This window comes from Centruroides sculpturatus, unplaced genomic scaffold (genome assembly GCF_000671375.1).
Source record: "Centruroides sculpturatus isolate CEXI.00-Female unplaced genomic scaffold, Cexi_2.0 scaffold91, whole genome shotgun sequence".
Classification (NCBI taxonomy): Eukaryota; Metazoa; Arthropoda; class Arachnida; order Scorpiones; family Buthidae; genus Centruroides; species Centruroides sculpturatus.
This window is the reverse complement of record NW_019384299.1, coordinates 957249-983847: the sequence shown is the minus strand read 5'-3', so window position 1 is coordinate 983847 and position 26599 is coordinate 957249. Positions and strand designations below refer to the sequence as shown.

At 32.7% G+C, this 26599-nt stretch overlaps 4 protein-coding genes, 1 long non-coding RNA gene and 1 other non-coding gene across 8 annotated transcripts in view; 3 read left to right on the top strand and 3 right to left on the bottom strand.

Annotated features, from left to right (window-relative positions):
- Window positions 1-1731: 1731 nt before the first annotated feature.
- LOC111634705 (superkiller viralicidic activity 2-like 2) lies at window positions 1732-5179 on the bottom strand. Its single transcript, XM_023379573.1, has one exon. The coding sequence runs from the start codon at window positions 5159-5161 to the stop codon at window positions 2078-2080; it is 3084 nt and encodes a 1027-aa protein (XP_023235341.1). The 5' UTR covers window positions 5162-5179; the 3' UTR covers window positions 1732-2077.
- Window positions 5180-7532: 2353 nt separating this feature from the next.
- Window positions 7533-8195, top strand: LOC111634801 (calmodulin-like). Its single transcript, XM_023379669.1, has one exon. It carries the CDS (start codon window positions 7631-7633, stop codon window positions 8075-8077), a length of 447 nt encoding a protein of 148 aa, XP_023235437.1. The 5' UTR covers window positions 7533-7630; the 3' UTR covers window positions 8078-8195.
- Window positions 8196-9258: 1063 nt separating this feature from the next.
- Window positions 9259-9919, bottom strand: LOC111634900 (calmodulin-like). The gene has a single exon (XM_023379747.1). The coding sequence runs from the start codon at window positions 9822-9824 to the stop codon at window positions 9378-9380; it is 447 nt and encodes a 148-aa protein (XP_023235515.1). The 5' UTR covers window positions 9825-9919; the 3' UTR covers window positions 9259-9377.
- Window positions 9920-11241: 1322 nt separating this feature from the next.
- LOC111636188 lies at window positions 11242-11431 on the top strand. The gene has a single exon (XR_002758501.1). It is a non-coding gene; the product is annotated as a U2 spliceosomal RNA (small nuclear RNA).
- A 1423-nt stretch (window positions 11432-12854) lies between these two features.
- On the bottom strand, window positions 12855-14605 carry LOC111634958. The gene is made up of 2 exons (XR_002758318.1): window positions 14490-14605; window positions 12855-13189 (listed from the first exon to the last, which is right to left on the bottom strand). It is a non-coding gene; the product is annotated as an uncharacterized LOC111634958 (long non-coding RNA).
- A 256-nt stretch (window positions 14606-14861) lies between these two features.
- Window positions 14862-26599, top strand: part of LOC111634500 (cytadherence high molecular weight protein 2-like) — a 60848-nt gene continuing 49110 nt past the window's right edge. For all 3 annotated transcript variants that reach the window (XM_023379400.1, XM_023379471.1, XM_023379327.1), the window contains exons 1-4: window positions 14862-15084; window positions 20035-20120; window positions 22958-23028; window positions 23109-23186. In XM_023379400.1, the coding sequence (XP_023235168.1) occupies window positions 15046-15084; window positions 20035-20120; window positions 22958-23028; window positions 23109-23186 (274 nt within the window). In that variant the 5' untranslated portion in view covers window positions 14862-15045. The remainder of the gene's footprint in view (window positions 15085-20034; window positions 20121-22957; window positions 23029-23108; window positions 23187-26599) is intronic.

Below are 26599 nucleotides of genomic sequence, written 5' to 3'. Positions count from 1 at the left end.
GTACCATGCACTTTATCAAATGATGTTCAAACCACATTCCTTGTTTTCGAGGCCAAGTTAGCCCCGAGTGCATCTAGAACCACCTTGTGGGATTGCTGATCCAATGTTAAACCATGGAGATTGAAGCTTCTTGCATGATGTACGATGTCCTTCTTTTATAACTTAAAGGCACCACTGTCTCTAATGCTTAATACCTTGCTGTATTGGGAGTTTATTAACATTAGCACATAAAACTCTGAAATGAAGAATATACAGAATTTCTCTATGCCAATTTAATTTATTTAAAACAATGAGTAAACCTTCTATAGATATCAGCACTAAACTTTTATTTAATAAACATTTTTGAGTTCGTCATCAGCATGTTGGATTTCCAAATTGCAAATTTAAACTTGACGAACAAGATTGTTTATTCATTATTTTGTATACAAAAAGTCAATGAATAATAGGAGAAAATTAATTACTTCAATTAATTAACTGATTTTTTTGTTTCCAAGAATGTATTGCCAGATTGCGTGCAAGGCAGATCCAACCCAATGAACTTATCAAATAGGCAAATGACAAGAAAGCTTTCTCTAAATCATAATCATTTGCTGGTCCCTCTTAGCTGGAATGGCCTTTGTACTCATGAGAAAAACCCAAGATATCGCAATATACATCACCTAATCTCCACAGTAAGGTGGAGACTCAACTGGGGCTTCTTTTAGTAACTAAAGAATGAAAAGGCTAAATGGTAAATTTTAAAATAAAAATGATTGACTAAAATACATTTTCTAGTGAATTGACTTTCTAATACACTAGACGAGATCAGTAAAATGTAAAATATCTTTGCTGTATCTTAAAAAATTCAAAAAACAATGCTTTTAGTCTCATTTTTATGAAATTTTAATATGCAACAAGCTATTCTACATTTTACTAATATATAAATATCATTCCCTATTCCTTGTCCATCCTGGCCAACCCCATCCATGAGTATAACTGTACATTCTATTAAATAATTTGCCATGTATGAAAACTACAGTGAAAATAAGCAATTACTACTTAATCTATATATATATATATATATATAAATGGACATGTATGTCCCTATATTTCACTTTTTTGCCAAAACTACACATCACACGTGAATGGTGTTTGTATGTGGTAGTAGCCCCAAGTCTCCATTCGTGCATAGGGGTGGTTGCGTCTCGATAGCTATAAGGGTGCGGGAGATATGAGGCTGAAAGTGGTTGAAAGTGGCTTTCTATTTCGAATGTTTTGTTCGAACATAAAATTCGAATATTGGTTTGATTATAGAACGATTGTAAACGTTCCAGAAACGTTGAAAATAGTTCATTTGATTAAACGTAAAAATTCTCTAATTAGTCTGGAAACGGGGGACCTAATTCTTGCATTCTGTGAAAATGGGTAAGATTAGCTATAATGTAATTATCTCAATCTTCACTATCGTTAGTTTTTCCCAGCGAAGCGGGTCCTTGCAGATAGATTCTAGATTACTTAGAAAAACAGTCTTTTATATATATATAAAAAAAACTATATTACATACAAATAAAAACCCAGCGAAGCGGGTCCTTGCAGCTAGTAATTACTAAAAATGCAAACAAACGTCGCTAAACCCGATATATAACATAACTAAAAATGGCTAAACTAAAATTTTTCAGCATATCGTTTAACTAAAAATGCAATAAAACATTCACTAAATAGATCATATTTATTCAAAACCACAGTTTATTTATTTATTTATGCAAATTTTATTTACATGGAATAAATAAATCAATCATAATTAATACGAAAAAATAATTTGATAGTTTAAAAACATGCATATATAATTGCTTTTAAGAGAAAACAACATAAAATAATGTTTTTGTTAAATTCTAGAGTTAATACTTACTCTAAAATAAAATATTTAAGTTAGCTAATGCTATTCATTCTTACTTTGAAAAATGCAAATGGCTCGATACATATTTTAATTAAGATACTAATTTCATAATAATGGAAATGATTTAACTGTTGAATCAAAAGGTTGCATTTAGAATAAACAAACTTTGGTTTTGCAATGCACAGTTCGATTTCTTAGTTTTTACAAGTATAAACTCGCTGCAAATACAATGTCTCTCTTAATTAATTTGATTGCTTCGGAAAATTTATTTTCTAAAGCCGTATTTCCAATGGACTTTGAAGCCTGGCACATCTGCCTGAGTAATTCTTCTAGACGGCGCATGCATCTGATAATGCTACCTTCAAATACGTCAGTCATTTTACAGATTTGTCCAAAATTTGCTCCCTTGCTCCATGCGTAAATGACATCCATCAGATGGGGTCTAAAAGATTCAACGTAATCACTTTCGTCCAAAACTAATTTCGCTTCTTTGCAGACGTGTGCGATTCTACGTGCCATTTCTTGCATCTGTCTCAGTGGTCCTGAAAGTTCGTCCGTTAACTTTGGCATTTCATTAGACTTTTCTTGAAACACAAAACAAGACAGTAATGCCGTAGCTTGATGGACGTTCAGATCGTTGAAAACGCCATTAAAAATCATCTCCGTCAATAGTAATTCATCTGCACTGCTTATTTCACAAGCAATTCTTCCTTTTAATTCGATTACGTCGGCAGCCGAACTGTAGCCCATTCTTCTTAACACCCGTTTCCTGCATTTTAATTCTTCCATTTGTAATAAACTCTGAGCCTTTCTCAATTCTGATTTGACATTTTTTATTTCAATATCTATCTGCACTTTTTTAATATAAGAACTGTATAAATTTTCTAATTGGGGATCATTATGTATTGGATGAGAGTATAACCTTTGTTCAAATGCTTCAATTTTTCGTACCACATCCTTAAAGCCACTTTCTTTAATCTTCATATCTTCAATGGGATCTAACAAAGGTACACCGTCGGGAAATCTTTTATGTATTTCTTGAATAGATTTCAGCACAGACATCCTATTCACTAATGGTCGCAAATCTTGAGGATAATACAAACGAATTGAGCTAATTTGTTGTATTAAGTGCATCCTTATGGGAACGACTTGCATTTCGCCTTTCTCGCCGGGAGGTGGTGGTTTTAACGACGAAGTGAGTTTATTTTTTGCACTTTCTTTACTGACATGAATTAATACATCTATTGTATATTCTGGTTCAGTTAGGCTACTATCTTTAGTCTGCTTTTTCTGGAAATTTATGATGATTCCCCAACCAAAATCGTTATCGTTATTTTTTACTTGTATCATGCGACCTGGCTGCATAAAGGGAACACAATACTGCGGTTTAATGAGGTATTCCTGAAATTCTTTACTTAAATTGCCCAACTGTTGTCGTATTTTGTAGTATGTTCCTATTTCGGATTCACGAGGAATTTTTATTTCATCATGTTCCTTTTGTAGTACTTTTAATTTATCAAGAAGTTGTGGAATGGCAGCATAATTCTGAAACTGAAAGAAAGATCGTTCCATCATATATTCTGGATTTATTTCTTCAACTCTTAATAAGTTAAGCACCATGTTATATGTTAAATGGAATGCACTGTTAATTGGATCCGGTAAACCTTTCACTATTTCTTTACCAACCGAAGGACTCATTTTTTCGTCAACCATAAGAATTACTATCCCTCTTTCATCCAATCCTCTTCTACCAGCTCTACCACTCATTTGAATATATTCACCAGATGTGACCCATCTGTAACTTTTTCCGTCAAATTTGCGAGCACTGGTGAATAAAACTGTCCTCGCTGGCATATTTAAACCCATGGCAAATGTTTCCGTAGCAAACAAAGCTTTTATCAGTCCTTCTGAAAACAGAATTTCTATGGTTTCTTTTAATATTGGCAACAGTCCAGAATGATGAATGCCAATTCCTCTCTTAAGCAGTGGAAGAACATGTTCTACCTGAGGGAGTTTCTTATCTTCTTCCGATAATACATCCATAGCATTATTGAATACTTCTTCCACTAATTCCTTCTCTTCATTAGTGTTAAAATCTAATTTTGACATTTGTAAAGCATATGCTTCGCATTCTTTTTTACTAAAACTGAAAACAATCACCGGTGCAAAATTTCTTTCCATAATCATTTTGACAATTTTATAACAATTAGATTCTCCTTTAAATCCTCCTTTTCTTCCTTTCATAATCGCATCACCTTTAGCCGCATCACCAGCATTCTGAAGTACCGACATAGCTGTATTAAAGTTTTCTTCCCTGAAGTTTCCATTATCGTCTACAACAAGATGCAAACCGTCTCCACCAGCGGGAAATATGTAGTGTTGAAGCGGCACGGGTCTATAATCAGTATATACGACATGACAAGGTTGCTTATGCAAGTGACAAACCCATTCTGCAAACTGTCTAGCATTAGGAATTGTTGCAGATAAGAATACATAATGTACACTATCTGGCAATAAAATGATTGTTTCTTCCCACACGACACCTCTCTCTTTATCTCTCATATAATGAATTTCGTCGAAAACGACCCAACCGACTTCTCTCATGACCTCCGATCCTCTATAAAGCATGCTTCTGAGAATTTCCGTAGTCATTATCAGACAACTCGCAGACGGATTTATCGTTACGTCTCCCGTCATCAGTCCCACATCTTTAAATTCTTCATAAAATTCTCTGTACTTCTGATTACTGAGAGCTTTAATGGGCGTCGTGTAGATAACACGCTGCTTGTCTCTCAGAGATGTGGCAATGGCATATTCGGCAACGACGGTCTTTCCCGCCGAAGTGTGAGCTGACACGAGAACGGACTGGTTATTTTCTAAGCATAAAATAGCTTCTTTCTGGAATGGATCTAGGATGAATGGATACTCCTTTGCTGGTTGACCGGATGACGAAGTTAATGCTTTATATACTTCATTATGAGGTACAGCTACTTCATGAAGGCATGCTTCCACAGTTTGAACAGTGTGTATTTGTATTCTTGGTAAACATTCTTCTATATTTATATCAGCTAAAGCTATCTTTTGCTTTTTAGAGCACTTTTCATCGTCATCGTCTTCATCATCATCTTCATCCACCTCACTGAAGCTTCGTTTTTCCTTTAAAACTGACCTAATAACATCCGATTCCGAAATTTCTGCTTTCTTGCTACTCTCCTTATCTTTCTTGCATATGGTTTGTTTACTTTCTTTTTCGAAAACATCAAACAGATCGTCAGTGTCCTCCATCTTGTTAAAACGTGCACCGAGACATAAGTGTTGCCAGATGAATTAAACTAATTTTTAAAAAATTTAAAATATATTTTTATAAATTCTTTTATTTATTTTTTTTAAAATGATTTTTAGTTGCCTATTTTAAGAAAATGTTTTAAATTTTACTTTTTAATACTTTGCGCCAACTTTTCTCTTCTACTTTTTTTTATAACTCTTTCCGCCCTGTGGGCACTAAGTGGGCCTCTTTTTGCAAACTCATTATGGGTTCGGCCAGGCCCACAATGGGGCTGCCAAAGGTGGTGAGGGGCGGGGCCCGACATATCCGAACGGACCACCCCCGAAAAATTTCTGGGGCTTTTTCGACCCGTTCGGATTCGAGCCCGGGTTCTTCAGAGCGGTAAGCTGCCACCTTGACCGCTCGGCTATCCGGCCGCTATTTCTTTCCTCCCTGTGGGCACTAAGAGGGCCTCTTTTTGTAAGCCCATTATGGGTTCGGCCAGGTCCAAAATGGGGCGTACTTTTAGTAGATTTACAATAGTAAATCTACTAAAAGTAGTCTGAGTAAACGAGTGAGAGTTCTTACAATTATCGTTCAGTATCGTGACAGCCTAACTCAGAATTCTATGTTATTGAACACGGCCCAGTATAGAAAGGTTTCAAGTCGACATCACGAGTAACGTCATGAACGATTGTCCGGCCCCTTATTTGTGTTTACGCGCTCTTTAGCTGGAGCTCTTGTGTTGTTTATTTGTCGCGAATATCACTACGGTAAATTGTTATGTAATTGGGTTTGATGCTAATTCACTTAAGAACAAAGGAATATCATTTTTTTTAAATTTCCAGCATTATTTGTCATCAAGGACCCCAAACCGAGGAGGCAATCTGCATGGCTCTCAAGAATTAACCGGAAAAATTTCAATACGGATAAAATGAATCTCAATACAAGAGTGTGTCAGAAACATTAAGCTTCAGGTAAAGCAATAACATTTGATTACTATTTATCAATAAATGATTATAATTAAATAAACTTTTGCACGAGTATCATAAAGTGTGTACAAGCCGGTTGCATAAATCCCTTTGTTAATACCGACAAAATATAATTTTGTCGGTATTAACAAAGCGCAGGTTATAATTTGAATAGATAATGATTGTGTTCTAACTTTATTTTTCATAGTTCAATTTGTTTTCTTAGTCTCGGCTTGTACAGTATATACGGTAGAGTTAATATAAAGTGTAAGCAAAGATAATCACTTAGCAGATGAAGAATTATAAATGCTTTTTGAACCAATTGTTCTTCTAGTCTAATTTACATAAAAGTGTGTGTATTTTTAAAGATATAAACCAATAATTTCCATTGATCACTTACAAATACAGATGCTAAGTTAGGTTATTTTGGACCATATCAAGAAGAAACTTTATCAATTTCACATTTATTATATACATATATTTATATATATATTTTTTATTTAAGTAAATTAAACTTGAAAGTATCAGCAAATATAAATTTTGATATACTGTCTTTGAGAGTATTAATATACTGTAGTATAATAATGTAACTGTACGAGAAAACTTGCATGTAATATATAATGCACTACTTTAAATTCTTAATGTATTAAACGCTACTAAACTTTGATCAGTAAACGATTAATTTGCAAAGGTAATTGGCGCAGAATTCTTCTTTGTACATACAATTTTACAACTATAGACTGCACGAAGAAAGAGTAGATATAAAGCATCCTGAACTAAAAAGGTCTATGTTAGATGAAAGGGATAAAAGGAGTTAAAAACGCGAGGTTAATCGGTCATTCACCTCAAACGTCCCTAGTTTTGTAGATAAATTTTAGAAAAAATAAACGTGAGTACAGAATGGTAACAGAAAGTGCATCTGAAAAATTTAGTCAATACATTCCCATGTATGCTCTTGGCCTGTACTTGATTTTAGCCCACCTCCGACCATCACGTTGTAAATCATGATGTTAATGGCACCCGCAATTCTTGCACCCGAGGCTTTCATGTCTGGCACTTTGTAGCATACACATGACATGCCCACAAAGCAAAAACTTCAGAGTATGGCGGGGGGCCAAGAAATGGGATCAAGGCGATCTACACCGCGCGGCAGTGAAGATCCATATCGACACTGTGAGACAGCGACTCTTTCAAGCGTAAGTACACGAAACGTGGAATATTGACCAATATTTCCAACACATTTTATTCACATCTTTGAACAAGGTCCGAGGAACTAGGAACGTTCGAGGGGAATACCCTGTATTAAAAATTATATCAAAATAAAATTTGTAATTTTTAATATGAATAAAATCATTAATTAAATAATAAATTAATTTTTAAAACTATTTATTATTTAAGAATTAACGTTCGAAACAATCATGCCACTGCGCAATTAAATTAGAATTATTTAAAAATAAAAGAATCGGGCAATTCGTTTCGAAGGATTTTAGAATTAAAGAAAAGAAAAAAGGTGGAAAAATGGAGCAGCTAACCGAAGAACAAATTTCGGAGTTTAGAGAAGCTTTTTCCTTATTCGATAAGGAAGGGAATGGTACCATAACTGGTAAGGAGCTTGGTACCCTGATGCGGTCCCTCGGACAAAATCCAACCGAAGCTCAGTTGAAGGCCATGATCCAGGATCTACAAAATTCGGGAAGGGATCAAATCGATTTCCCACTTTTTCTAGAACTGATGGCCAAACAGATGAGGGAAGCCATCAGCGAACAAGAAATCAGAGATGCCTTCAAGATTTTCGATCGAGATAACACGGGCTATATAATAGTTGCCGAACTCCGCCATGTTCTTACTAATTTGGGTGAAAAATTGACTGATGAAGAAATGGACGAGTTGCTTCGCGAAGTGGAAATCGATAACGAAGGAAGAATAAAATATCAGGAATTTGTGGACATGGTCACTTCGAAGTAAAATCATTATTTAAAACCAGTGTATTTGAACTTTATGGATTATAAATGTGAATTTCGGCTTCCTAAAAACCAAAATTACAGTTTAAAAGCGATTTATGTATTAAAAAACGTTTAATATTCAGTAAAAAATTTTAAATTATTAGTGTTCTTGAATTATTTATGACACTAAATAATGATTTTATTCAATATCATCTTTTTTCAGAAACATCAGGACAGGATTTGCAATTAACTAAACAAGCTACAACTTAGAACTTTAAAGGTTTAACTTATTATTATTTGGCGGAGGAAATAGCCATTAAAGTTTTGAAACACAGCAAACCTGTTTTAGATATATTTTCATAGTTTTATTTATTAAAACAAACTGATTATCCCAGAAACAGCGAGTCTTATATTGTAATGGATTGAAAAATTAAAAAAAGTATCTAAGGATCCGGAGTCCATTCAGTCCTCCAATATTTTAAGTGATGTCGGGCCCCACCGAAAGTAGAGAGCTACTTTTAGCCTTCAACTTTGGGGGCCTGCCACCGTTTAAAATATTACTTGAGTCTGAATGCCTCGGCGTCAGCATTCATAGACAAATTAAGGGAGATTTAGAGTGACAGGAGAAAAGTCCCGAAATGAAATTATTACTTGTGTTGCATAACTTAAAATGCTATATAATTACAATAGAATAAACTGCCGCGTGTATAAATATAATTATACTCATTGACAAAAAAGTTATGCACCTATATAAAACTGTCCGACTACAGCAATGTCTCCAAATAGATATGTAAATGATTACGGTTGTGGTTCGAATGCACGCCATGTTATTCAACCAGTGTCTTAAAATCGTTACCCCAGAATCCTTTAAAAAGAAATAAATGAATAAATTTGTAGAGGCCCGCTGTGTTCGCAGTTTAGGTGTATCTAAACTATAGACGTGCAAGTACAACGCAGTAAAAGTGGCACCGAGGATCCGAGGATATCAGTTTTGAATCGGCCGATTTCATGCTTATTGATCAGCAATGTATTATTTTTCAATGGAAAATATCTCGCGTATATATTTTTCAATTTTTGGAGGCATAACCTAACAGTTTTAAACTGATTAATTAATTTGTTAACTTGATATCCCAAACACACTAACCATTTATAATACATAATAAACCATAGTTTTTAACACTAATAATTTAAAACTTTTTACTAAAAATCAAACGTTTTATAATACATAAATCACTTTATAAACTATAATTTTGGAATTTAGGAAGCCGGAATTCACTTTTATAATACATAAAGTTCATATATATTGGCATTAAATATCGATTTTATTTCGAAGTGACCATGTCCACAAATTCCTGATATTTGATTCTTCCTTCGTTATCGATTTCCACTTCGCGAAGCAACTCGTCCATTTCTTCATCAGTCAATTTTTCACCCAAATTAGTAAGAACATGGCGGAGTTCGGCAACTATTATATAGCCCGTGTTATCTCGATCGAAAATCTTGAAGGCATCTCTGATTTCTTGCTCGCTGATGGCTTCCCTCATCTGTTTGGCCATCAGTTCTAGAAAAAGTGGGAAATCGATTTGATCCCTTCCCGAATTTTGTAGATCCTGGATCATGGCCTTCAACTGAGCTTCGGTTGGATTTTGCCCGAGGGACCGCATCAGGGTACCAAGCTCCTTACCAGTTATGGTGCCATTCCCTTCCTTATCGAATAAGGAAAAAGCTTCTCTAAACTCCGAAATTTGTTCATCTGTTAACTGGTCCATTTTTCTTCTCTTTAATTTAATTCTAAAATTCTTCGAAACGAATTGCCCGATTCTTTTATTTTTAAATAATTCTAATTTAATTACGCAATGGTATGATGGTTTCGAATGTTAAATTTTAAATAATAAATAATTTTAAAAATTAATGAATTTATTCAGATTGTAAATTATATATTTATTTTTAACGTAATTTTTAAGAAATAACGGTCACGGCCGGGTGGCCGTGTAGTTATAATTATTATTGCTTTTATAATTTCATAATCTGATACAAATAATGTAATACAATATGAAGTTATAAAAGCCAGGTCAGGGTATAGATTACATGCTATGTACTACACATACAGTACATAGCATGAAATCTGTACTATGACTTAGGAACTAAGAACTCAATATGGCGGCTTCATAGGGGACATTGGTATCCTGACCTGTGCCTACCAGACGACCGGAACGCCGCCCTGTCGGGAGCAGTTGTCCCTAGAACGAAAACGTAGGGTGAGTACTAGGGTTTCTCATTTCCCGGGAAATTTGCCTCCAGCGGGATTACGGGAAAAATAATTTCTTTTCTCGGGATCCCGGGAAATTCCGGGATGAGATAGTAAAGTGGAATTTTATATGAATAAAAAAGATCATACAGGAATATCATAAATTTGAATAATTTAATTTATTTTCTATTAAGTAACTAAAAGTATAGGGCCAATCTCACCCATACGGACACGTTAGGCTCAATTAATTTATGTTTTCCTACATTATAAGATGAAAGTAAAATAAAGCGTTTCATTGGGAGTTTCAATGATTACGAAAAAAAAAAAATACTATTTTACTTCTAAAGATGAAATAAAAAATAAACTAAATTGCGATGAATGATATTTACTTTCAGCGAGTGCTCCGCTGTTCAATGATACGCAAACACAATACATAGATATTACATGAACTAACAAGTAGAGACTTGTAAAACATAGGTAATAGTATGCAGCATGAAACCTCAAAAATTCTTTCTTAGGCGAGTCTTCAAGATGCAACTTTTCGTATAATAAATAATAGAAAGAAAACCTGACATGATAAATTATTATTGAAATGCGAGATTTCCCGGGAAAATAAAATTTCCCAGGATTTTTCTCGTAGGGAATCCCGGGAAAGAAACCCTAATTAGCATAACATTAATACAAATACTACGCGTAGTGCCATCTATTGGCAATCGAAAATAAAATGTAATTGCCATAATTTTATCAAAATGAGTAGTATATAAATGTAAAAATAATTGTCTTTGAGTAAATCGATAAAATTTATAATTTTAATGCATTGATAATGAAAAAATTCACACTATAAGAAAATGGTATTATTGTTTTCAAATTATAAACGATCGACACCGGTGGTAAGAAATTCGTGTGGAGAATACCCCGAAGTTTTGGGAACCATCGTTATCGCTTCTCGCCTTTTGGCTTTGATCGATGTGTAATTACCGTTCTCATCAGCTTAATATCTGATGCGCTTCCATCGGAAGCTTCGATATTATTCTGATTTTTGAAACGAGGTGTATTGGGTGTAGCTTGCTCCACCCTCGCCGCGGGTTGACCTGGTATTGCACTGTTTCTAGGAGCAGCCCATTCCCTGCGGGGATATTAATTTAAAAAAATTAGTTACTTTATATACTACTCTTTTCAATAACGTAGTGTCCGTGGATGCGGAAAAATACACGACTCCTGCTAGTGTCTGTATTTGTATTCACCCTTTCAATCTCCTTGTAAACTAGATATATTGCAAGTACTTGCTACATTTTTCTTCAAAAGTTCTCTCCATGAAACTTTTGACTTGGTATATACACAATACTAAAAGAACTATAAATTTATATGATTTCCACTATATTTTTATACGAGAAAAATATGATAAAACGAGATTACAGTGCAAAACTATAATAAACTTTTTATTATCTAAATGTCTACTAGGATATATCGTATTATTAGGTCTTATTGTACTGGTGTTCTATTTCTGCAAATTGAGGTAAACTTATTCAGAAAAAACAATCTTTATTGTTCACCTGCACACACTGTATTTGTGTTTTGGACCTCAAGCTCCCTCTTCTGCAGGTTTACAATAGCACAGCAAACCTGCCTTCTTTTCCATTGATGAAAAAAACCTATACCTATTTATGTATATACTTTTCTTTAAAAGACTGCAAAAAATCAGCTAACATAAAAATTACTTATTTTTCTTATTTTCACATTGAGAGAGCTTCTTCGTGTTCATCATTGATTTGGTCAGGTCAACAATGGAGGCGGATAGATGATAAAGGAAAAGACTATATCCGGGTAAATTCACTCTGGAAGTACAAAACTCGAACTCATGTTTGACTATTTGGTCGTCAACTTCACCTTCAATATCATCCTCCGTGATGACATAACAATCTTCTGAAGAAATCTTGACCACGTCTTCTGTATGTGAAAAGCATTGTACCAAATGAGCCATGTATTTGAAAACACTTTTGGTTATCGAGAAATCCTACACGAATGTTCAATCCCGAGAGCAAAAAATGATAAATAGCCAGAACGGGCTATAACTCTTTAGATTTATCGAGAAATCTCCCATCTATGCACGAATAGTATCAGTATTATTTCCTTCATTGTCTTATGCATACATCCATACATCATAATCTTCAATTTGAAATTTTAACCTTGCTAAAATTTGTAGTCTTGTACCTATTTTTATTCCTTCATTGGTATTGTAACTGCAAATTCCAAAAATGCATCATCACTATATTGCTGATGCACTCAACTTCCTGCTATCATCAATTCAAAAAGAAAATCAGAGTACATAATCTGCATTAAAATTCCTCAACATTCCGTTACTGTATTAAAATTCGGGAGAATAAAAAAGTTCACATTGGACTCAAAATAACTCTCCAAATAAATTTGGTTTTAGGAGGCATTGTGTATTTGTTATCTTTTACATAAAGTTGATGTATCATTGATATTGTCAAAGAGATCATCAACTTGATTGCATGTGGATAGTGAAAGAATCAAAAAAATAATAATGTAGTAAATTTTAATTATTTTTATTTAAAAAATTATGGTATGTTACAGGAATCTTATTGAAGCTTGTCACTAATCCACAAAAGATAAATTTTAAGTGCAACCAAAATTAGTCAATACAAAAGTGGGTAATGGTAAATATTTTCAGGTAACTAATTGTATAGTGTCATAGTGAATAGGCATTGAATTATTGCATGAACAAAATCTGCTAACTGGCAAAATTCTACATCTTGTATACGTAACATCAAAAGTTGATTTGCCAATACACTTTGTCAATAGAATCAAAGCTTAAAACTCTTCTTCTTCTTCTAGAATGAGCAACAGGAGGATATTTCTGGTTATCTGAAACATTAATAATATCAATAAGCAAAATATGTCTTAAATATATTAAAATGAATAGTCAACTTTGAGAAATAGCATTGTATTCACATTACTAAAGCAATATGATATTCAACCAACCTGGTTAAAATATCAAGCAATATTTTGTTAATTATGAGATTTAAGTTACTAACCATTTGATATTGCAGAGTAATATTATTTAATTATTAGATTTATTTATATTATAGAAGCATTTAGCAAATAGGAAAATAAAATAATAGGCACAGAAAATATATATACGAGGTATATACTGTATATATAATCATAGATTGACCTATTTGGAGTATTTTGTTATTTTAAGGTTAAAATTAAAGACAAATCAAACTGCCCATTCATGCATCTTTTCCTTTTCTTCCCTTAACTCTCAAGCATGGTAATAAGAGGACTTTTTTTACTGCACTCATCAAGAATTCCACCAGGACCACAGATGGGACAATCAGGTAGCAAAAGGCAGAGCCCAATATATCCACAATAGACCATCTATGAAAAATCCACAAAGTTTTCCAATGCCCAGGCACGATCCCAGATTGTCAAAATGGTAGACTGATGCCTTAACCAACTAAACATATCTATCTAAATATCAACATTACATTTTGTTAATTAATTTGAAATTTTAAGGCTGGTATCTTCAGTCAAATTTTTCACTATATTTTTCTAAATTTAGATTTACACTTAATTTTTAATCATTATTAATATCAGCACAAGGTGGCCTAACAGTCCCAAATTATACACAGCAATTAATTAAATTTATGAGCTAAACGTAGTCTGGTAACAAAGTATTCAGATTACTATTACCTTTGAACGCTACCAAAACTTCTTCAAATTCAAAAATAAATTGCATTAAGCATTACAAATGATATTTATCGCACAAATATGAGAAACCGAACTACTTAGTCGACCTTGCTAATCATCTCTTGATTTATTCCTTTTACCTCTACGTCCTTACTCGTTTAAATTTCTGTGCATATGCAGTCTACTAGGTCCCTTGTTTATTAATAAGACTCATTATACGGGTGTTGTTTCCGATTAGCAAATAGAGGACAAGCTAAGCAATGGCAGCTGTTAACCTCTATTTGCTATTGTCCTATGATTTTTTTGTTTATAGCGTTTTTAAATGAGTGTCCTCTCAAATATTCCATGTGTTTTGGACATGTCTAGCATGTATGTCTCTATTGTAAATAGAATTAAGAGAGAGAACATTGGTGTATGACTTATAAACAAATACCAACATAAACAAAGAAATAAAATGAATTGGCAAAGTGACCTGTTTACGTTGATGGGGCGTACTTGCCGTCGTCGACCTCTCCGCTTTTAATTAATAATAAAAGCGCCTGATTGCTAACAACGCAATCATAACACCATATTGTTGACGAGTATCCACGTTGTCTACTTGTCGATTTCGCCCAGTGTTGCCAGATCTGAAAGATCGTTTCGAAAAGCACGTGATCAAATGGAGCGTCCTCTAGGTGAAACTACTCGTCGTTTATATACAACGACAGATTATAACTTTAAAATATTTACTTCTCTTATTTAAAATTAAATTAAATTAAATTATTTAATGAAATAAGAAATAAAATGTATTTAAATCATTTTTAGGTAATATTCTATTTAAATCTTATTCATTATTACGTCACATTTTTTTGACCAGTCATAGAGCTTCTGTCGAGCAGTTTCGACATTTCAAAAATTTAAAAGTTGTTTTAAGTGAAAGTAAGCAGAAAACGTTGTTTACGTGAAAACATTAAAAAATTATAATACAGTGATGTCAATTACCGTGGATAATAGTTAATGAAGCACTTTTTTTAGTTAATATTTCCGAAATGTTGCATCAAAATAAAGAAAAAGCCATTTTAGAATGGGTAAGATGTATGATTTTTTACGGTAGAAGTTACTTTTAGTTAATTGGTGCGTGTATTTATATATAAACAAAGTAACTAAAAGTAACTTCTACCGCTTTTTTGTAATTATATTATATTATATATATTTATTAAAGAGGCATATTTTTTTTAGACACTCCCAAAACACGTACTGTACAGTATGTGGAACATTCTCTTTATAAAGTCAAAATATGTATGTATACCGCTTCTGTACCGTTCAATGTACTTGCACCAAATTTGGCACAAATATTCCTTGATGTCATAGAAAAAATATTGTGGGGATCTCTCCCGACGAATACTAAATTCCAGCTCCTGTTAACTTAAGCCCAGCAATTTTTATGTTTTGCAGTTTCATTATTGTAAATACTCAACAAATATATATTTTACTTAGACCATTGTTTTTATCACTCTCTCCCAACTCAACCTCACCAATTCCCCATCCCTCAAAAGCCTGAACAATGTGGACACATACAGCTAGTATTCTATATAATTACCTATAATACAATAATACAAAATTAAGATATATATAAACAAGTTATATAATAAACAGAAGGATAAAGAATACTATCTTATTATTCTGTATTTGTTGCTCTATGCATTTAAATTTCAAACTTTTTCTTCCTCCTTTTGATATTCAAGTTCAACGAGCAATTAAATATATGTATTTTGCTGTTTTGCAGTATAAAATTATACATCTTAAAGAAGCTCCTTGAATGAAATCTAATATAAAGTACTCTCAAACTTTCACCAGAACAAAATTTTAAATATACTTGATAGTTTATGGGTTTTGCATCTATCTACAGTTCATATATAAAGAGAGCACTCTGGTCTCTTTACAATTATTTTCCTAGGAAAAGCATTTTAATTGGATCGATGTTGCGCTGTTTTGAATGAACTACGTGCATTCATACATGTGGTAAGCAAAATGATGATGGTTAAAATTATCTGTGTTTTAAAACCATGTCTGGCTTGACGGATGAGACGGGTGACTACTTCAAGCAGAAAAAATGAGAGGGGCGGTAAAATAAGCAGTAAGAAAAGTTTAAAGCAGAAAAAATAAATAAAAATAAGCTGAATATAGTGAAGTCCCATAAACATACTTTAAGCTTCTTTATAAATAGTTTGTATAAGAGTGCTGGTGCTAGAATTGCTCTGTTGGCAACTGTTCTGGAAGCAGAGACTGCGAAAGTTGGTTTCAACTCGGGTGAAGGTACCGTTGAGTCGGCACTGTTCAAAATATTTAATACATAAACTTGTCAACCTTACTAATGCTATTGGATCAACTATAAGCTAATAAATTATATTTTAATTTAGTATCGATACTGTTTCTAGATATTTTCTATTGTAATTTATTAAAGTATAAGTAGAATAAAAGAGTGTGAATAACTTATCTAATGATAAACTATTATAAATCAATGAAGTTGAATTTCATCTACAATGATTTTCTATTAGCAGATATTCTCATGAATCTCTGCTAATGTTCTGTAACAATTGATACCTGATTGCAGCCAATAACATTCATTTTCTTCCAATACATATTTGCTGGAAGAGTGTCTAGTTTTCATATAAGTGTATATTCCAGTTTTGGAGGCTTGTGATTGAATTCCCTTAACTTTGAATCTTCTTTTCTCTAAAAAAAAATCTTCACTGTCATTCACTATGTAGGTGTTTTGGGTTTTAATCTTTAATATTCATCAACTTAATGTATGTCATGTTATATTAAAACAGCAATAATTTTTTTTTCTATGTGCAAGTCCACTCAAAATATTCAGTGATTTAATTTTGTGTGACGTTTTGGATTCTTATGTTAATGAATCCTCATTGTTTGCTCAGCAGAATGTTCACATCAATTATCTATTTAATAAATTTTCACAGTAAATATTAAACACCTAAATATATACCGGATGTTCCATTTTGGATGTAATAAAATTAAATGTGTGGCAATTAAAACAATGAAATCAGAATTTACTAAATGTAACATGCATTTGGAAGGTTGGTTTCTATATAAAAGAAACTCATGATCACCATTTTGAATAGTGTGCAGTTTATAGGGGCACTATGTGTGGTATGGAAACATTCTCAAGTACTGATCCACAAGCTTTGATCTGTTGTATGGAGTGTCTTGTTACACTAACAAATGACATGGTCAGCAACTAATTTGGACTCTGAATTGTGACCTGTCAAACGGTCTCTTCTCTGCTCCTGTTACACATGCTGTTTATCTTGTATGAGACAAAGTAATATCCACTTGCAGGCACTCTTGTACAGTTTCACAATGTCTCGATGTGATAGAGCTTGGTAACATTGTAAACTCATTGGCACTCTGGAAACGAGTAACATGCTCCCATTTTGCATGTCGTGCACTGGACCCTTTGCTATGATGTGACTCGTTTTGCATTCCCCTATGTGATGGCAGAGTACCAAAATGAACATTCGCCATCCCAAAACTGACAACTTTTCAATGCATGTATATTCTGTATTAAAAATTATGTGACTAATTTGCAATGAAAATGTTGTGATATAGATTTTTTTAAAATAATTATATATATTTTACTGAAGCATTACATTTATTCTGCTGATAAGTATATTGTTTATACAATCAAATTTCAATATAGAACCCTTTTAAATAGTGTTACTTTCATAAACTACCATTGTATATTTGCAAATGGATCTTTGTCATATTATTTTGCATTGCAAACGACATTATCACCAAGTCATGAATCATTACTATATGTAATTTTTAATGTTTGAGGTCCTTCAATTTTAGACCATTAGTAGTGGCTGAGTGGATAAAAACTCTAAATGCTGGTAGTTGGTTGTGGATTTGCACCTGGCCAACAGGCTAATCAATGGAATTTTCTGGGTTTTCGTCATGTTAGTAACACCTAAATAGGGTCCAGTTTCCCATAAAAGTCCTCCTGGGAGGCATCCTCCTTGGCAGATTGCCCAATTGTCATATTGTCATAACCAAGTAAAGCAACCTTCAGTTTTATAATCCACTTCATTTAGGATCAATTTGAGGCAAACTAATGGTGGCACTAAGGCTAATATCAAATGAGCATGATTTCACAACCGTCATTTTTGATGGTTGTCACGGGATTGCAAAATCCATGGGAGCAGTCAGATTGACATGAAAATTGACACTGCGTTGCACGGATGGGTTGCTGGTTTGTCCATGATAATATCATGATAGTGCGCAGGGAGATACATTCAAAGCCTACAGTCATTAGACAAGTGCAAAAAATGACAGACATGGTAACATTGTTTAAAGGAAGTGACGTTTTGGTTGTTCCTGCCGAAGGATGTACAATACCTGTGTATTTAAAAAAATGCACATTGATATAAGTATCATACTAATCATACAAATTAATGATGGGCCAGAATTATTAGAAACTTCATTTGAACTTTATAAAGACAGAAATAAGAAAAAGGTAGGCCCATGACTAGCTTTTTCTTATTTCTATACTTGTCTGACTACCAACTTTGCCAATGTGAATTTTCATGAATCAAAAAATAGTGTGTCAGTTTTCAGGCTCATCTAACATTAGCTTAAGTCAGAATTTGACTAATTCATTATTAAGAGTTAATCTTGATGAAGAATTAGTCACAGAATCAAGAACTTAATCTATTCAACAAAGAAGACTATGATTAAGAAAATAATTACTTATAAGAATCGTATTTTATATTATTGAAAGCGATCTTTACCAGAGGAAATAACTCTTACTTAATTTCAGAATAATACAAAACTTAATTCAAGAAACACCAAAAAAGTTTTGGAATATGTCATCCATTATTTATCTTGCAGTTTTTCCAAATTGCTGATGGAACACTGTTCCAAAAATGCTTCAGAATAAATCATTTTTTGATTTGACGGCATAGAACAGTTATTTGAATGTTTTCAGATTATTATGGTAATATTTTTTATTGCATAATTCTCATTCGTATTTGGGCTGCAGACTTATAAATTCCCACTGATGTCCATCTGTCTCAGTTTTTCTTTAATTAAATTAATTAATCTCAAGAACGGAGTTAGATAAAGTCAAGATCAGATATGAAAAGTTTAGGGGCAGGAAGCCCTAATTAACTATATACAAAATTTGAATTAAAATAACAAACTGAAAGTCACATTATTTCAGTTCAAAAATTTTGTCTCAAACAGGGTTAGATAGGTGACCAGTGTGACTTTATTGTTAACAGGATAAGTATGATGTACTGTACAGCAGGAGTGGCCAACAAGTCAATTGTGAAGCCAATTTTGGTCAATCGCTCGCGTTGTCTTGACTTAATGTGTTACACTTGTAACCGAACGCAATACGTGTGAACGTAATGTGCAAACGCAACCATAGTGATATTGAACCTCCGCGTCCTCCTCCCTCAGATGTGGTTTTGTTGGTACATATGCAATCCATTTATGTATAGTTGTAAAAGGGGAATAAGAAATGTAGACAAAGGGTCGTAAAAAAAAAAGGCGGAAAGAGTGACAGAGAGAGTAGGTCAGGACACGATAGAGAGAGGAAGGGTGAAGTGGTGGTCCCTGAAAGTGACAATGTTGAGATTCAATTTTTCTTCTGTTTAAAATGTAAGTACCTTTTCTTCAAGTTTTAAATTAAATTGTGGCTTTTCTTACCTATCTAAACTAGTATGTATTTAACACCTCCCCCTCGCCACTTAGACTATGCCTATGACAAGTTGATCGCGAGACATTTTTAAGATAAAAAGTAGATCTTATGTACACAAAAGTTGGATACCCCCTGATGTACAGGGGCAAGACACTACTAAAATACAGAGCATTGTGGTGATGTTACAATAAATAATTACTCGTTACTAATTAAGAAAGAATACACATGCAAATTTTTACTTGTTTATTTATTTTAAGATTTCTAATAAGAAACGAACCTAAAATATTAATGAATCAAATGTATTATTTTCTAGCTCAATTGTCTTACGTTGGACCAGGTTTTGGAGTCGCTCGAAGAACTGAAAGATGGAAAAATATTTTTCCATCTCATACAGATGACGTGAGTATTTGTTAAAATTTTTAAAAAATGGATTAATTTCTTTTATTGCATTTACTACTAAAATAACTTTTCACCCATTACGTACATAGTGTTAAAAAAATTTCTGGAAAATTGTTATTACTCATGAACAGAATGGTATATTTCTAATTCATGTGAGCACAAACTTGTTGAAATTTAAAAGCATGTGTTAGCAACTAGTTTCATCGAACTTTTTTTCAATTTCTAAATTTAAAATAGACTTCAACGGCATTTGCTAGCAGTCTACGGATCACGTGAAACATTTTGTAGTGCAGTGGCTAGAATCGGAGCATTGATTTCTCCTAGAAGGACTTAAAAGGATGGTGATGCCGTATAGAAAAATCTGTTAACTTAAATGGAATATATGTCAAAAAATAAAGGGCAAAATTTGATTTGCTGTCTTTTTATTTACATTTTCCAGGTGCTTTTTGAATGCACTTTATATAATTAATTGGACTTGTATGTTTTTTAATATTGTATTTGTGGTATGTAAGTACAGGTATTCATTCATCATTCATAGGTAAGTAATGCCTGTGGTTTAAAAAGTTTAATAACATTTACCTAAAAAAGAAAACACCATGATAGTCTTAAGGACTAAAGTCTGAAAGCAACAACAACACCTAGTTGATAGGAAAGTTGTTGTACTTTTTTCTTCCTTGTCTTATCAGTTTTCATTTGCTTACTTGAATAAAAAGAAAAACATCAAATAATGAAATTTACACTTATAAACTGAAATTTTGTACTGAGGATTTCCAAAATTGTGTTAGGGCGAAACTGGAAGTCATGTTGTATGGGAGATATTTCCAAATTACAAATCATGTTAGAGTGAAATCATGTTATAGAAGTACCATGTTGTACGAGGGATATCTGTATTTACAACGACCCTTTGTTTTGTATGCTAGATAGAAATGCTAGAAAATATCAAATCAATATAACTGAAAGATAAGTTATAACATAACGTGTTATGGAATGTGTTGCTGGCATACAAAGATTGAGACACTTTATAAAATTATGCAGAAATTTATACATATATTAAAACTGTTAACATTTTATATATGGATTGGCATTATATTTAATTTTTAATAAAATATAAATACTTTAAGTATATTCATGTAAAGCTATCACGAGTATCAAATATCTGTTTCAGGCTAGACTGTTTGAAGTACTTAAAAACATCATTAGACATAATGTGATTTAAAATCTAAATACTTTAATGTGTAAAATACCTTTTAACTCTAAGCTGCGAAATAAAGCTTTAAGAGTCTTATGATGGCTGCTGTCTTGTTTGGATACATATCGAGCACCAAAACAGTTTTCTTGCAGCAGCCGGAAGTTGCCTGAGACTTTGAACAGAAGTGCTAAGTGCTGACAGTGCACTGATATTTTGAATATACTATACAAAGAAGTTTTTAGAATTTAGAGTTAATGTATACTATAAATAGCATATATAATGTATATCCAAATACTGGTTGTGAATATAGCTAAACTTTTCAGTATTTATAAATAAACTTGTACATATACATGTATGACAGACTATGTTAATGCACTGGTGATTGTAATTAAAGTATCCTTATTCACTTCTATCTAGAGAATGATTTAGCAATACAAATACAACTAAATCTAGTTTGGTGACATTTCAGGAAAAGTAAAAGATATTTCTATAAAAAAGATTAGGGAACTTTCAGCACTGCAAGCAACTTTTATACCCAGAACTCGACTGTATAAACACACATGTTGCAGTCGAGTTCTAGGTATAGAAGTGACTGCAAGTGTTGAGTGTCATTATTGGCTATGATGTCTGGAACACACATTTCTTGTAAAGTCATTTTATGCAAACAACGACGGCAACGTTGCAGCTGCACTTCAAAAATTTTACCTTCATAAGAATTAACACCAAGGACTGTTGAATCCATTGGCTATCGGGAGAATGATCACTTGATTTTGAGCAAATAATGTCGGGGAGTTTAACCCAGTTGAGTTTACAAATCTATCATGTGGATGGTTGTTGAACAATCAATGATATAACTACAATGGTGTCATTACAGTTGGATGTAACCTATTACTGACAATAGAAGGTGCTGAGAAAGTTTGTGTATTGTTATTTATATAAGTTTAGCCACAACCAGCAGTCACTTGATATTGACAGGGAAATTTGATTGACCTTTGCATCAAATTCCAAACAGATACATACACAATGCATGAACACTGTAGCTATGCTTTTATCTAGGTCTGGCATGGCATCAGTATATAAGTGAAGTAGAATACACAACACCGAAAATTATTGCTGTTGTTGTTGTTAATGAAATCAATAAAGGTGTGTAATCATAATTAAATATTAAAACCTAATAATTTATGATATGAATGTATGTCTCTTTAATCCGACAAATTAAGTTTGGTAGACTATCAATACGGCTTTTAGGTAATGAAATAACAGCTACCATAAGTGATATTTAGAAGAATATTGGATGCAAATGGATGGAGAAAACAGGTTTTCCGTATGAATGTTTGGAAAGTGTATTTTAGATGTTTTTAATGGCTGTATTAAAAACACTTCCCAATGTTTTACGTTATACACTGTGGTTTTAGAAGACAGAACCATATTATTGTATTGAAGAGGGGCTTAGCATTTATATAAGCCTGAAATGCATAAAAGCTGTATTGATAGTCTACCGAACTTAATTTGTCGGATTAAAGAGAGATACATTCATAACGAAATAACAGCTACCATAAGTGATATTTAGCCTAATAATTTAGTTTTAATTTATTATTATTTAAACACATGAAATAATAATTTGAGATGATAATTTTTAAATTTTTAGTGAAAAAACATTAGCAGTAAATTCAGGAAGTCCAGTTCACAACTTCAAAGAAATTTCTAAATTTATAGATGGTATGTATGTATATTTTTTTTTTTTACTTCATAAATATAAGAAATTAAATAAATGTAACTTAAAATTATAAAACTTTCAGATTATTATCAAGTATCTTCTAATACTTTCATTCGCTATCGCGATTGCTGCTCCGGAAACACGTTTGAACTGGCTAAAGTTGCCATTTTATTACTGAGCATACTTATTCAATTGCACATACAACCATCGTCGCAGAATATTATTACCCCGTTAACAAATTTAGATGATTCCATTCAAGAAGAAATTCAAGATTGTTTGGAAACTATACTTTTCAATCAAGATAGACTTGCTTTAGGAACCGAAATTGTTAATGTCTTAACTCACAGGAAAAGACAATCAGGTAATTTTTCTTTATGATAAATTTCTAATCTTTAAATGCTCGAGTATCGTCACAAAACATATTTGCTCCCATTGTTATATTTTTAATAATAATTTTAAAAATTGAGTTAAAATTTTCTTTCTGTACGTAATTTAGAGTGTGTATAGAATCTATAATACATTAAATATTTTACTGTGATACTTAAAACATTTTTATAAATGTAAACACACTATTTTGCATGTAAACATTTATATTTTTAATTGTAAGTTATGTGAATATTTGTGTGTTAAGTGTAGCTTAATCTTTGCTGGTAAGTTTGGTACCTGCTAGCTAAAGCCTAACGGCAAGTTAATCGTAGAGGTTATCAAAATTATGTATTAAATATTTTGTTTTTATCTTTTATGGTAAATTTCTTATCTCTGTTTTCAATACTTTTTTAAATTTTTGGTTTTATAGACTTTTAATCAGACTATTTAAGTAATTTCTTCCAAATTTTTTAAGAAATTATTGTAAGTATGCTAAATATTTCATAGTTTACTATGATTAGTTTATAAGATTTTTACTATCAAATGTGAACTTTATTTAATCTTTATCACAAAATTTATATGAATGAAAGATATGCATTAATTTCAAATCACAATGAAATAAAAATTATTGTATGAAGCGTTTAGTTAAGAAAAAATTAAGTGCAAGTAGTTAAGTACAAAAATTGTCAGGGGGATCAGTACTATTGAGAATAATGGGCACAAAAAATTCTTGATTGCACCACTAGAAGGGTTAATGGAATAAAATATTTCTATTTTTTTTATGCTTGCTTAACAACCAAAAATTATTTTTAAATGTTCTATTTTTTGTTATGTAAACTGCATCAGAATACAAGACACACCATCGTAATTTAGCTTTAGAAAACACTTTTGAGAAACTGAATACAGTTGACCCCCCTATAATTACGATTCCTATAAAACTACGAAAAAATTGTGACCGGTATCCGTAAAAAAAGTAAAAACCCCCTATAATTACCTCAAACGTCATCGGGCAGCCGAACTACTTTCCCGCCGTCCGTAGCGCCAACTACGGAGAGATTTCTATCGTCTGGACAGTATTATATAAATTATATATAAATTAGGTACTGTACATATAATTATATATTAATTATATATAAATTAGGTACTGTATATATAATTATATATTAACTTATTGTAACTTTGTTATAATTAAATATATAATTTCCGCCGTCTAGCGTGGCGCCACGCTACGGAGATTTTTACGCTAACTATCGTCTGTACAGTATGTAAATTAGGTACCGTAAGTCTAATACAGTACTGTAATTTTATACATTTCTTGTGAAAGAAACATTTCTTATTCAACGGCGATTAAAATTATTTATATTAATGATGTCTCCGAAGTTCAAGGAACTATTCGCAGAAAAATAAGTTATTAGAAATCGGCTGCGGTTTGCTGAGCTGTTCCGCGGCGAAAACAATGTTGAGCAATGGCGATGTTGAATGGTGACACTCGGTAAGTAATCCTACAATTTTTTGTTTATAGCGTAGTATATACGGATTATTCCCAAAAAAAATATACGTATTTTGGAAATGTTGAGTCGGATTAGTCTAGAATCGATTAATTTTATGGAAGAAAATCTTTCAAACAACCGTAGTCCGTAAACTTGACATGTGTCGGGTTGTGATTGGAAGGATTTGTAAGAAATCGGATTCCTAAAGAATGGAACGTATCTATATCTTATAGTGGGGTCGACTGTATATGAAATTCAAATGTAGAATCCCGGAAAGAGAATTATTTTGAGATAAATATTTTAGTGTTAACTTTTAATATTTGGTATAAACTAATTATTAACATAGACTTTGATTGACAGTGAGACTTGGTTTTTTTTCTTTTTGTTTTAATGCAATACAATTATCTCATTGTAATGCTTATTCTAACAAGTCTAAAGATAAGTTTTGGCTTTGAATTATTAACTGACAATTTGATTGTAGTGATAGATAAACGAGATGAAATCAAGTGGTTTACTTTAGGTTAATGGGCATTAGCTACATGTGTCATTTGTTCCTTTACATAGTAATTGACAATACTATGTCTCGTCTCTAAAATTGCACTGCTGTCAACAGCTGCACACCTTAGAGGTATGAAGGAGTACATGTCAGGAATTGCAATTTGGCACAGAGTATTAGGTGCCCAAATCATGCGCACATAAAATAAACCAGACTTGTAGGTAGTTGGGGGACCAAGAACCGGGTCAAAATAAAATATGAAATGCTGAGACTGTTACTACAAACAGGCGTGAATGCGAGATTTGCACATGCGTTGCTCGTGCTCTTTGAGACATGGTCTCGTCCCAAGACTGGCTTTGCCGTTTAACTTGTTTATAATCATGTGCACAGTACATTTCACAAATTTTAGTTAGGTTAATTTTGTGCACAGTAGCAAGAAACGAGTTCATTTTTATTTGTTGGTACACAATTTTTTACAATGTTTTTTTTTATATATATATACAGTGGGTGATCGGTTAACGAACATAATCCGTTCCAAGACTTTGTTTGCTATCCGAATTGTTCGTTAACTGATTATCGATTTACCATAGGTTTCTATGGGAATTTGATTAATTGGTTCTGGAGACCCCCCAAAATAAAAAATATATACTTTCTTACTACCTTTATTTATATGTATTGATGATAATAAAAATACATACATACATAGTCTTGCGTTTTTATTGTGTTTTTTTTCTGTTTGAAAGGGTTAAAGAATCTGTCTAATGTCGATTGCTTTTCTCTCTTCTTCAGGATTTTTCGTAAGTAATTAATAGTGTGGCCGCCAGCGCCAGAGATCCTGAACACTGTCTGGCAACACTTGCCAAGATCACGAACTCTGTCTGGCAACACTTGCCAACAAGAGTGGCTGGCAACGTCAAAAAAAGAAAAGGCGCGAAAGTCGTTGGATTTTGTCCGGGTGTTGCCCGAGGATGTCTGTGACAGTTCTAACCTTTTCTAATAAAGTTCTTTTTTGTTACTGTTCGTGTTTGCCTGCTTAATGTTAGATCTAAACATCAGTAGGATTGAATGACAAAGTGGTGACCCGAACGTGATCCGATTAATGAACTACCTGGACTTTCGACTGAATTGGATAGCGAACAACTCTGTGTCTATGATGGAACTTTTTTAACAGGATATGCAGGTATGATCAGTTTCTAAATCGTAAATTCGATAGGAAGACGG